Source organism: Nilaparvata lugens, chromosome 3 (assembly GCF_014356525.2).
Source record: "Nilaparvata lugens isolate BPH chromosome 3, ASM1435652v1, whole genome shotgun sequence".
NCBI classification, from domain to species: Eukaryota; Metazoa; Arthropoda; class Insecta; order Hemiptera; family Delphacidae; genus Nilaparvata; species Nilaparvata lugens.
Window position 1 is genome coordinate 94,864,833 of NC_052506.1, and position 14,045 is coordinate 94,878,877.

General features: G+C 35.4%; 1 protein-coding gene across 1 annotated transcript in view; it reads left to right on the forward strand.

The window, feature by feature from the left end:
- The first annotated feature begins 297 nt into the window (after positions 1 to 297).
- Positions 298 to 14,045, forward strand: part of LOC111054842 — a 153,027-nt gene continuing 139,279 nt past the window's right edge. The window contains exon 1 of the mRNA XM_039425137.1: positions 298 to 504. Within this exon, the coding sequence (XP_039281071.1) occupies positions 430 to 504 (75 nt within the window). The 5' untranslated portion in view covers positions 298 to 429. The remainder of the gene's footprint in view (positions 505 to 14,045) is intronic.

Below are 14,045 nucleotides of genomic sequence, written 5' to 3' on the forward strand. Positions count from 1 at the left end.
CAAAATATCAATCGAGAAGATGAAGATGAAGATCATTCTTGAACATCTTGAAGTGAAATGAACTTCATGAAAATCGGTCTTACTGCCCATATGAATCCATTTATTAGCAATGATGGTGTTCAACAAATATCTTGAAAAATTTGTTCCAGTGCCTATATACAGGAAAACTTGTTTCAGCTATGTCAATTTAGCCGCAAAATGGCGCCGGCTGCCCCAAAGTCGTGGCCACACTGTCCGCTACAGCAGCGACGCGACGCTAGCGCCGCTTCATCGCCTGGCGGAGGGTGCACGAACTAGCACCGTTTTGTAGTGTCGCCTCCGCGGAGATTTCTGCTCATTCTATTGGAGCCGCTCTCACCGTCAACATACGCGCGTGATTCTTCCGACTCCACTCTCACGTCACAACTGATCCGGCGTTTCCTGCCTGTCATGACCGGAAAACGCCTTTCTCTTCTGGCCCTGCTTGTCGTGGCTCTTGCAACTCCACACGTCGCTTCAAGAGCGGTCAGTAGACAATATACTTATCTCAAACTTACTCTTCTAGGTATTGAGGGTTGCAGATTTCAACTTTGATGACAACTTGTTATAAGTCTGATTTGAAATTTCTATCAATGAGTTTGACTGTAAGCAAAGATAATAGGTAATTGGGGTTAGTTTAGTTTTCATTAATATAATATTTGGTGAAAACTCGTTATGGTTTGATTTCAATTTCCAATGATATTCACTAATGAATTTGACAGTAAACAAAGAACCTATTCTCTAAAATATTTTGGTTTGTGATTTTCCTTGTTGTAATACGAGTAGATAGATATATGATGAAAACTAATATGTATTTGAATTGAAATATTCTGTAATCTTTTTCCGGACTGCAACAATAATATGTGAATATGAAGTAGATATTGATTGTGAGAGGAAACTTGTAAAAAGATGTTCTATTTGCAAAATAAACACAATATTAGAAGCAGATCAAAATATTATTTGAGTAATTTATGTTGTCCTATAAAACATATTAGAACTGGATTATATTATCATATACACTTACTCCAGGATTATAGTGGCTGATCCTAAAGATTAGAAATGAAGACATTTCCCAAAGAAGTTGTAGGATTATTGGTATTGCGATTCAATTATTATTGAGTATTGACTACTTGAATTGAAGAAGAATACAATTATTGATCTGGGATGGAATAATAATAGCTCATCTCCTTGTTTCACCTGTATCATTCTATTTAATATTTTCATGGTAATCAAGCTCCAATGTTAATCTTGTACTGATGATTTAATAAAGCAGCGGGTTGTCAAATTGTAGCAGTGGAAAAGTCATAGATCAACAACAAAATTGATTATTATAGTGAAAATCGCATTTTCAATAAGATTTAAGATATTATCAATACCCAATGCTGAAAAAAGTTTGGTCACTAATAATACTTCTGATTTTGTGAGTTTTCCATTCCATTATTATGGAGTATTGACAACTTGAATAATTGAGATAGAATACGTTCTAAACTCTCCTTTTCTACAGTCTGATAGAAAATCTTAGTATTTCCAAGCATTCTGATATCGTTTCATCGAGATTTACTCTTTCGCCGAAACAAGTACCTCCAAAGTAACTCAACATAATTTACTGCTAGTATAAATACTGTACATTTATTACTCCGACACTGCAATTAGCTTGTTATGATTGATCCTTCAATAGTAGCCTACTTGGTCAAAATTGATCAATACAACAGATATTGATTAATTCAACAAAAGTTTTTCTTCTAACATTAATTAGACCTACAGTTTATTTTGAAGCTGCGGTATGACGGACCCATCATGAAGAATATGGAACATCAATCCAGAGAGTTATTTACTCAAAATTACATTGTATATTGGCCTACTCCATAAAAAAATTAGTTATCAAAAAGATGAGCGAACCAGACAGAGAGTGTATCGGATTCATGACATATTGAGAAACAAATAAAACAAATTATGAGTATATAATTGGAGTATTCTAGTAGTGAAACAAGTAGAACGAAAAGTGAGTCTTATAATTTATGTATATGAATATTTTCAATCTCAAATATGTTTCATGTACATGTTGTATATATGTCATGAATTATTATGACAATGTTTTGTGAAATGTAGTGATATTTATTTATGATGAAAACACAAAGATTTATTCAACCATCAACAATTTTATTTTAAAAAAATACTGGAACATGTTTGTGGGTTTTCTCTCCAAACAAAATTTGTGATAGATGACTACATATTTGTCTCTTCATCATGTGAATGTGTTCCTGACCAGAAAAATATTACACAATTCTCTGTTGAGTGAATGATGTTCGCTTATTATGAGGAGGACAGCAGACGAATAATACTGTGGAAATAGAGACGTTGTGACGTGAAGCAATCATCATTAATTCACTTGCCATCCGCCATATTTCTAATCTAGCACATTGCTCAGAATTTCCTTAATATCTTCCTGAACAATGGCCACAAAGTTTAACGAGACTTGCTTTCCTTGAGGAGGGAGAGTGGGTGATGAGGATGAGGGAGAGGAACACCAACTTTGGTCTTCTTCCCTTACACGAGAACGAGTTAGTGTGTAGCTGCTCCAATATGTTTACAATGAACTCATCCTGATTAACTTTGATAACTTCCAGTCGAGTTTGAACAAGAAGTTGAAGGAATTGTCTGCGTGATTCCTTTGTCTGCGCTTGGGTCTCTCAGATTGTTCATTTATCGAAATCCGAATGAGTATTGAAGCAGTAATTCATATTCACATACTGTGTAATATGCAAAGATGACTTATATTTGATTTGAACTCATCTCCGATTAAATTGTTCTAAACTGTAAAAGATATTCAATCATGTGATTTCAAATTCCATTCCCACTTACTACTTCCACTTACTCGAACTATTCACCAATCCACTCACTTGAACGATCTTTTTTACTTTCCTTGCCCTATTACCATAGGTAAGGAAAGTATTGCTTTCCAAAAAAAATTAAGGTACCCCAATTTCAAGTTTTCTATACGTTTCAAGATCCCCTGAGTCCAAAAACATGATTTTTGGGTGTTGGTCTGTGTGTGTGTATGTGTGTGTGTGTGTGTATGTGTGTATGTCTGTGAACACGATAACTCCATTCCTAATTAACCGATTGACTTGAAATTTTAAACTCAAGGTCCTTATACCATAAGGATCCGACAATTAGAAATTCAATCAAATTCAATTCAAGATGGCGGAAAAAATGGCGGATAATTACTAAAAAACCATGTTTTTCACAATTTTCTCGAAAACGGCTCTAACGATTTCTCTCAAATTTATACCATGGATAGCTATTTATACGTCCAATCAACTGACATGAGTCTCATTTCTGGGAAAATTCCAGGAGCTCCGTAATATTCTGAAGAAAAATGGCGGATAATGACTAAAAACCCATGTTTTTCACGGTTTTCATGAAAACGGCTTCAACAATTTTCTTCAAATTTATACCATAGATAAGTCCTATCAACTGACATGAGTCTCATTTCTGGGAAAATTGCAGGAGCTCCGTAATATTCTTGAGAAAAATGGCAGATAATTACCAAAAAACCATGTTTTTCACAATTTTCTCAAATATAACTTGACCGATTTTTTTTCAAATACATACCCTGTATAGTTATTTATCAGCTCTATCAACTGGCATGAGTCTCCTTTCTGGGAAACCAATGGGGGGTTCACCCCATCCTTGAGAAATGGACTCAGTAACCTCCTTCTCGTGCATGAGGTAGGTAGGTAGCGCAGTTCATAAAAATAACACATAGTGGAGATATTTCATCTGTAGAACAGCTGTTTTTACGACATTAAAAAATGACGACTAAAAAAAATCATCGAATTTCACAATTCACACAAAGAAAAAGTTCTCTGAAAACAATTATATATACACATATACAGAAGTCTGATCGTAGTTTCAAATATGAGCAAGGAAAGTTGTGTGAGTGTACCACACCAAATTTTTAAGTAAGTTGTATAATCGATCACAGGCTTTGTCTTTGTGGAGAGCTTTCATGAAGTTTATTAAAAAATAGTGTTGTATTTTCTGTAACTATGATATATTGCAGTTAGATTTAGCTATTACAATTCAATTAATTATTCTATTCCAACTGTAAGCTTTATTTATGATTATTCTTCATTGCAGAAGATGTAATGTTATTGTATGATTTGAATTTTTGTACCCTGTTATCATGGATAATAAAAACCAATTTGATTTGATTCATTCAATTTCAAATAATCGCAGTTTCAAGTCGGTATGAGTTTGAGGGGTTAATGTTCTGAGAAGCTTGGTTGAGACAATGTTATTTCTAATTATTTCCAATAATATTAACTTGAATCATGAATATATCATGAACTGTATATAGTATGTATAATACTTTATAGAACTATATTATTTGGTATACCTAACTTTTGAATGAATTCATGGATTCAAGTACAGTAGTAACTCTATATTATTCATAGTTAACGGGACCAAGCGTTCACCATGAATTATGGGGTATACGAATTATAGAGGCTATGGAGGAGGAGGATGAGAAGGAAAGTTTGAAGAGGAGGCTAATCATGGAGTTTGAAGAAGAAAACATAATATGAATTATAGAATGCTGAATATTCACTGAGCAAAGAGCAATCATGGATGATATAATATAGATTAGAAAAAATATTCACAAAATTGTAAATAAAAAATGATCAGAATTCAATCAACTTATTTTTTAAGCTTCTAATGTAAATTTAATAATGAATTGTTTTAATGATTAGGTAGGTAGTCGGAAAGGGATTGGACCCAGTAAATTGCATAATATCTAATCTTGATTTTTTGATAAGTGACGTGTCTTTGATCCTACTCCTATTAGAAGATTACCTCCGTAGTTGAGGTCAGTTTCACGAAGTGACGGCTACGAGCTCCAAAATAACTCCTGTTCATTCGAAACTCTCTGAGACTAAAAGTTCACTCATATCTTGTTCTTTCTTCTTAGAATCCTGTATTGCTCTCCCATTTTGCAGGTAGGAACGTTTATTACCTTTATGTACAAGAATTGCCCCCACTATTGGCACCTGTTTGTTTTCCTTCTCCGTCTTTTTCTTTGAAAATGTCTGTACTGAATCTACAGTTTGAGGGTAGGAACGTTTAGTATCTCCACGTAACGTTATTATTGACAGAAACTGTTTGAGGGTAGGAATTTGTAATGATCCAAGTTTACTACTGCTCCAAACTATTCTCATAAACTGGCCACTAAATTACTTGTGTTGTACCGACCGTTACAGCTCTTGCACAGAACTTCCAGCAGTTACACGAGCTCTACAGCGGTATTAGACACGCTAGAAGCTTTAAATTATTATCTCAGTACCAGCGAAATTCCCGATCGAAGATGTTCAGGACGTAATTGAAAAGAGAATGAATGAAGGGGAAAAAATTAGGGTAAACACGAAAAACTTTACACCTGTTTGAGGTTTCAGTTATTAAACGTTGACACTCAATGGAAAAAATTGAAGTAGTTGGAGGTAGAACATGAATAAAATCACCATATATCATCATCCAATGTAACTTACTGAGCGCGAGGTCTACTGTTCACTCAACTACTTGTTGAAGTATGTTTCGTTCAATTGAAACATGTAATATATCAAATTTTGCAATTTAGAGTGAATTATATAGATTACTCACAAAGTATTTTCATTTGAAGATTATGTCATTCAAATGTTTTCCACACACTCACTTAAACCAGTTCTAAAATCTGCCATTGCTCGCTCAATCATCACTTGTGGAATTAATTACATTTCTCGTGGAATGGATTCCTTCAGCTCTTGTCACGTGGTAATTTGAAACCACCAAATATTTTTAAATGAGCCAATAAAATGTAATAGAACTATAAAATTGGAAAGAAGGTTAGACCTATCCAAAGAGTAAATCAACTCAAATCAAGTATTATTAGTGATTAGGAGCAATAGCATTATCAACAACGATAAGAAAACATGTATTATTGTGATTTAATAATTATGAGAACCCATTGGTAAGATCAAAAAATTATAAAGCGGCATAATTATTATTGGCGGATTACAAAAAAATAAAATAAAATGCATGAACATTGAGGTTAGAGTTACTTGTTTACGTTTTGAAAAGAATTAGTCGATCTTGGATAAATCGATAATTATTAGAACCAATACTGAACGAATCAGCTGATTATTCGATCAACCCATATGACCGGTTGAATCATATAAATTCACTCATAAAGGATATATTATGTATACTAAAGGAAGTCGATGTGTAGAAATACAAATAACTATTATTTCTGTATAAATATTTATTATAATCTAAAAAAGCATGATAAATCAAGAGTATACAAAACTCATATAAAAACTAAATGTATTATCTATTAAAATCGTATGTTACGATTTATTTATGAATTCAATTTAAGATAAACACTCCATATATTTGTATGAAAACTTCTTTTATTTAATTTTTTCTATTGTAAAGCCGAGGAAGCCCTGATTCCCAAGGCAACCAATTGTATTGAGTCTATTAAATTGAAAGCCAATCAGAGAGTAGCTTACAGAATTATTCTAGGAAGAAGCAAAATTTTTCTAAAAACCTATTTCTTCTGGCTTAAGATCCCAACCGGAGAGGATGCACATGGAGTTTAGGGTCTTTTCTTCTTCCTTTTAAAAAATTTTTAATGAATTATTAAGCCAAACCCTTTTTTAAATGTAATGTATGTTTGTTGAATGTTAATTGTTTGTGAACTCAGTGCTGTCAAGGAGTTCGTAATTGTAAAGATTCCCATAAAAATAGCTTTAATTCGAAAGAAACTTATAAAAATCTGGATCACGCGTTAGCCCAGCAGTGACGAAAAGGAGCCTACCTAATTAATTATTGGAAATAATTAATTCAATCCACGAAGACATCTAGAACTTCAGTCAGTGAGTGATAAGTCAAACCAAATGAGCTCATTTTTTCTACGTTCAGTGGGGTAATAATTAATAAAAAAGCGCTATTCCTATTAATTTGAATTAAAATTAAGAGTCACCACGTGTTGAACAATATCACATAGTTCACAAGAACATTTTATAAATTTATTTATTATATGTAGGAAGCTTACTTCCATGCACTGCCCGAATTCATATTAAAAGCCCTGAGATCTCATGTTTGAATATTAATTTATTAAATATTAATTTTGTAATTGAATCAAGTATATCATATCAAACTTATAGACCGAACAGGTTTTTATTGGTAGAATTTTGTATTGATTGGAAGTCTAAGTACCAGTATTAAATATAATATATTTATGAATTTGAAACTCATTATTGTGAATATTAGCAAAGCCTGTGATAATTATTCAGATTTTAAAAGTAGATTATTTAAGTGAATTATAGATTTATCGAATATCTTATACACATCTTTTTTGTGGGAATATATTTTGTGTTTTATGTCAGCATACAAATCGTAGAAATTTATTTTATCCTAGTTCATCTCGTGTTATATAGTTTGAGCTGTTTTGGTACCAACAAATATCTAGCAGCATTTAAAATTATTGAATCAATTATATTAACCTTATTCAAAGCACTCAATATTTATCATCCTTTGATGATATTCACTTTATCAGCCAGAACAAGTATATTAAGAAATTATATTAATAAGGTTCCAGTTATATCATATAAGGATCCAGAGAGCTTCAAGAACTGGCGTTGTAAGTTCTAAGGAATTTTGAAGGGGTATATTGGTGAGTACTTGTATTCACGACGAGCGTTTTAAGAATCAACTAGAAACAACTATAGTTGGTCCTGATTATTCTCTAGTGGTACATGGTTACTGATAATCAGTCATCAAATATTCTTTTAATTTCCTTACTGGTATTCTTCAAGAATTTCATAGAAGCAGCGGTAAGAATTATCAATCCCTGGTCCTTGAACCTTATGGTGATTATTTGTATTTATAAAATTCATGTTTCTACCACTGAGCTAGAGCTGAGGTTTGAACCCAGTAATTTTGCGAGCCGGAAGGCCTTAATTTTTTGTGAATTTATTCGCAAGAGAGGGAATTTAGAGACTGCTCTTATAAATACCAGAAACATCGTATTATCTGTGAAGGAATTGCAATCCACAACTTCTCACAATAGCTTCATAACGTGGGACTCTATCATAAGAGGTAACCCCCCCAGGAGCACAACTTCACACTCTGTGGATAATTAGCTGCCCAATAATGGTAATTTTGTTTATTCACAAATTCCGTCAAATGGAAATGTGCCTCGTCACTTGAAAGAATAATGGCACCCTGGTGGACATTTTCGAGAATTATCTCGCAAGCGACTTTGCGATGTACCCAATCATTTGCATCAAGTTGTTGCACTACATTATTTTATGCAGATGGAATTTCAGGTCGGAATGAAAAATTCGTCATACACTTCGATCGGAAATGGCTAGCGCAACAGCATATTTCGCTGCTGAACGTCGTGGAGACCGTGTAACAGCTACTACTCTTACCGCGTTAATGTTTTCAGGCAGTCTCACAGTCCGTTTTCGTCCTGTTGGTTTCGTTTCTAAAGCAGACGACGTGTTTCTAAAATTCTTTACTCACAATAAGATCGTATTCTTACTGGGAACAGGCGCGTGGCGATTTAAATTGAAATGTCTGCGAAATAAACGCTGTGTTAAAATAACATTTTAAAAATAAGCTTCGATCACAAACGCTCGATGTTCACTTGACCACGAAATACTGGCTACTGAAATGGCATGAATAGACCTGTCGATGTACAACATTCCCTTTTCTATAACAGTGGTTCCAACATAACAATTACTACAAAATCGTCAGATTAATATACCGGTCTCTGTATAACTTATGACTTGAGGCAATCAGTTTGATGAAGTCTATCAACTAGGGAAAGTATTGGGAGGGTAAATATTCACAGAATAGCTATCTCTCTCGAAGCAGAATTCTAAGTGGAAAATACCTGGAATAACACAGAAAAAACTAAATGAAATGTGACACAGAAAACTATTTTTTTTCGAATTCGTTGCAAAAAATTCTGGATTATTCATAAGCGAGAAATAATCGTATCACTGTCAGTATCTTATCAATCTGGACTATTGATTCAGTAAAGTTCTGTCATAATTATGACATGGAAAATCCATAAAAAATACTCAGGCTGTTGATTGTAACGAAACAGTTTTTCACAAATGAAAGTACAATACCCTCTGATTTCTTGGAACCTGGGCTTTTTCAAGCTAAACGCCAACTGACTTAGCTGAAGTGTTCTCCAGAATAATCCATTATCCTCTGAGATTCCCATCTCGTGAGCTGTTTTTACAACAAAGATTTGTTCTTCCAACTTCCCCTAGGGATATCTTCGAGAATTTTCCACAGTAATGTACTTATAAAAATATTATTGGAAGAGTGTAGATTTTGACGGTCCCAGTTATTATTAACTCATCAAAGTATGTTGGAAGATGAATGCTCCTTACATTCGAATAATGGATAAATTGTTAAACTACATTCATTGATTGTATGAAATACACGTTAACCTTGCAGAATTATATAAGCAAATCAATAATTCACAATCATATATGACGTTAAGATACTCTTTCATGTGTTGATGATGGTGTGCATTATAAATATTCTTTACAAATCAGCAGGAATATTAGGAAACAAGGAAATGTATGGATTAATTTTGACATCATCAGCAAATAATGCTTTGTTTTTCGAAAATCTCATGGAAATTGCTCCTCGATTCTCTCATCTCACTCACGCACAAGCCTCCGGCTAATGTGAGCATCTTCATCAATGCAAATAATAAAAAATCCAATTATATGGATTACTTCTCAGGACCCGGATTATGCGCATAATTCGAGAAGAATCAGCTTTACTCATGTTCAAAAACATTAATCTCTCCTCCAACTTAACCCCCCTATTCCACCCCATCACGCTCTTGTGTTGATGGGAAAGATATCCTTTTCAGAGAATCGACAATTATTTGTTGAAACACCTTTGATTTATGTAGTTACTCGTACTTCGCAATAATTATATCATCGTTATTCAAATCGCAATCAATCTTCATTCTTATCAATTTATTTTTCATACTGTAGAAAATTCGTTGAATAAAGCGTGTACCGTATGTCAGATGGGCTCAAATCTGTTGTCAAAAAGTTAGATAAATAAATTGAAGAATTCAATAACGGTAGGACTAATCATTTTAAGTAAACGGCATAAGCAATAATGACATTTGATAAATTAGTGTATATTGTAAAATACATGAATGGAGAACTCAATAATCTAATTTAATCTAATGGTTTGGATGTGATGTGTGTCGAAAGAAACATGAACACATAGAAAAACATTACCGACTGATGTCGATTATCTTTCGACGAGGCGAGCTCCAGTCGGTTGGAAATGATAAAGATAATATCCAACTAATTAAAAGTGTAGAATAGCTTTCCGCGAGTCGGTTTTGCCTCGAATCGAGAAAGAAGTGCAATATTGTGATCGCAACGCTGAATGAAGAAGTTCTCCGGACTACAATGATTTAATTATCTTGGAGAGGACCTTCTCCTCTATCACTCCCTTTCACTCTATCTCTCTCTGTGGAATACCTCTATTCTCTCGGCTACAGTCTGAATAGATAGCTGCTGCCTCTTCTATTTCTTCAAGTGGAACTGTGCTCGCATTTTTCCAAGCAAAATATTGTTCCGCGATGAGAAACTGTGTTCGTTGTGCGCGATAAAAATTGTAATTTTCGTGGGATGACGAAGCCCATTGTAGCTGTCAATACATTTTCAGAGTTTCATTTCTGGACTGGATTAAATTTCTTCCGACAAATGAGAATGCAATGTACTTCAATGATGATGATTTACCATCTTCTCCATCTTCATTCTAGTTCTTCCTTCGATCTCATTTTCTAAAAAATACAGTCTTCTGTCCTGTTTTTCGAATCAGCTACTGGAATCGGGAATACTGTCAACAATAATTGATCTCCTTCCTATTCCAACCTACGTTTTCATGTTTAATAATAAGTTTGTTACGTTCCTTCTCTTTCTTTATATTAGTTCTCCCTTCGATATTATTTTCCAAAAATACAGTATTCACTTTTGTTTCTCGAATCGTCTACTGGAATAAAGAATATTGTCAGCAATGATTCCTTTCTTGCACCACTATTCCTTTATTTGTTTTGCTGTGATTGTTGTTGTATTTTGTTTTGCATGTGTTAATTTGTACAGTTGCATTCATCTTGTGTGTGTGTGTGTGTGTGTGTGTGTGTGTGTGTGGTGTGTGTGTGTGTGTGTGTGTGTGTGTGTGGTGTGTGTGTGTGTGTGTGTGTGTGTGTGTGTGTGTGGTGTGTGTGTGTGGTGTGTGGTGTGTGTGTGTGTGTGTGTGTGTGTGGTGTGTGTGTGTTGTGTGTGTGTGTGTGTGTGTGTGTGTGTGTTGTGTGTGTGTGTGTGTGGTGTGTGTGTGTGTGTGTGTGGTGTGTGTGTGTGTGTGTGTGTGTGTGTGTGTGTGTGTGTGTGTGGTGTGTGTGTGTGTGTGTGTGTGTGTGTGTGTGTGTGTGTGAATAAATGAATAAATAGTTTGTAGATTTAATTTGATAACAATTTATCTTCTTTTTCAAATCAAATTTTTATTTCGCCACAACAAAAATTGTTTTTCGAACATGCTTTTCCAAGTTCATCTATCACCACAGAACTACGTTCAGATGAAATAGAAAACTCCACACGATTTTAGATTACTGCAAGGTCCTTAATTTCAATGAATTAACACAGTCTGTGCTCGGAACTGATTACACGGAAAGCAGAGCACAGATAAACAGCTCCCAAACGCATGGCGCAGCTTCTTTTCCTGGCCAAACGAAACAGAATTTCTCTCTGCTCCACAGATTTATATTTCTTTTATCAATTCTAGCAAACTCTCTACCTCCCCCCATCACATCCTCTTAAACCAACCCAAAATTTCCCGCAACGAAGACCGAGGGAAATGGGAGTGGGGGTTCAAGAGGTAGGAAAACAATTATTATTGTTGCCAACGAGGGGGAAAGAAAAAGAGTGATGGAGTGGAAGAAGAAAGGAGGAGAATTCAGGAGAAGCAATAAATTGTGAGAAAGAGGTAGAGGGAAAAAAGAAGGAGAAGATGAAGAAAATATGATAATAGAAGATGCGTAGCAGAATAAGCAGAAGAAAAAGAAGAAGAAGAAGAAGAGAAGAAGAAGAAGAAGAAGAAGAAGAAGAAGAAGAAGAAGAAGAAGAATGAGAAGAAGAAGAAGAAAAAGAAGAAGAATGAAGAATATGATGATGATGATGATGATGATGATGATGATGATGATGATGATGATGATGATGATGATGATGATGATGATGAAAAAGAAGAATAGAACCGACCGAGGGAAATGGGAGTGGGGGTTCAAGAGGTAGGAGAACAATTATTGTTGCCAACGTGGGAAAAAGAAAAAGAGTGATGAAGTGGAAGAAGAAAGGAGGAGAATTCAGGAGAAGCAATAGATTGTGAGAAAGAGGTAGATGGAAAAAAGAAGGAGAAGATGAAGAAGAAGAAGATGATGATGAAAAAGAAGAAGAATAGAAGAATAATACGAGAAGGGTGTAAGGAGTAGATGGGGAATAGAAATGGTGAAGCAACTAACAAGGGAGAATGAAGAATGAGAGAGAAAGAGGAAGATGAATAAGAAGATAGCCTTTATTAGACAGAAATTCAGAAATGCTAGAAAACCTGAAAATAAGGAAGAGGACAGGAGGAAAGAGGATAGAGAAGCAGATTAAGATGTAGAAGTGGAGAAAGTCCAAGAAGATATATGAGAAGATGTATGAAAGGAGAAGGAAAAAAGAAGTAGGAGACAACTTAATCCCTATTCCTTGAATTGCTTGCAGCGCTAGAAATATTCTATTCTGGTACTATGTCTTTTCCTGTATTCTTTATTATGATTGTGGGGTGGCAGGTTACCTGGGTTATGAGTCGGTGGTGAAGAGGAGAAGTTTGCGAAACGTTAACGCTTATTACGGGGGATGAAAGGATAAGGGTGGTTGGGGTTGGGGAACTCCATTAAAACTCTGTCTCAGATGCTGCTAAATTATGACTTCTGTGCTGACTGCTGACCAACCAAGGTGACGCTCGCACGCGCCCGTTCGCGCGTCCGCCGCGCTGCGTCCCACGGCTCAATAATGTATGAAACCATCCCCCTTTCCCAACCACCCTCTGCTGGTCGACAAATTGGAATTACTCATGTACAAAAACAACACACAAAAGAAGACCTGTTTCAAATTTCAACATTAGAGACACAACAACTCCTATTCCACCTTCTCCTCTTCCTCCTCCTACACCTGCTTCTTCTCCTCCTCCTTATCCTCCTCATTGTCCTATTACTCCATCTCCTCCTATTATCATTTTTTCTCCTCCTCCTGCTTCTGCTCCTCGTACCTATCCATCTATCCATCCTTCTCATCCACATCTACCTTCGCCTCCTCTCTCACTCCTCTTCCACCTCCTGCTAATCATCTACCTCCTCCCTCTTCACTAACATCTTCTTATCCTCCTTTTCTTCTCCTTCCCACTCTTCATCCATCCCCCTTACCCCTCCTTCGACAACTTCTCATTCACTCATTCTTCTCTCTCTCTCTCTTCTCACTCTCTCTCCTCTTACTTGATCTACTACTTCTCTTCCACCATATAGTACCCTCCTTCAAGAAACTTCTCACTCTCCTCTTCTTCTTCCTCCTTCTCCACAAGTCTATCCTCTCCCTGAACCTTGTTCTTATTCTTTTCCTTCTGCCCCGTCATTCATAATAAAATTCTCATCCTCTTCTTCTTCTTCCATTCCTCAACTTCCTTCTCCTACTCCTCCTCCTATTCCTCTTCCTCTCCCTCCATCACCTCCATCTCTTCCTTCTCTTTTTTATCCTCTTCATCCTCTTCATCTCTCTCCTCTCATTTTTCTTGCCCACATGCCAGTCAACAACTGAAATAAAATATACACTCCGTTTGTAATTTTAATGTAGCACCTTTGGAATCTCGCTTCCCGTTGTCACGTACTTAATCAGAACCGT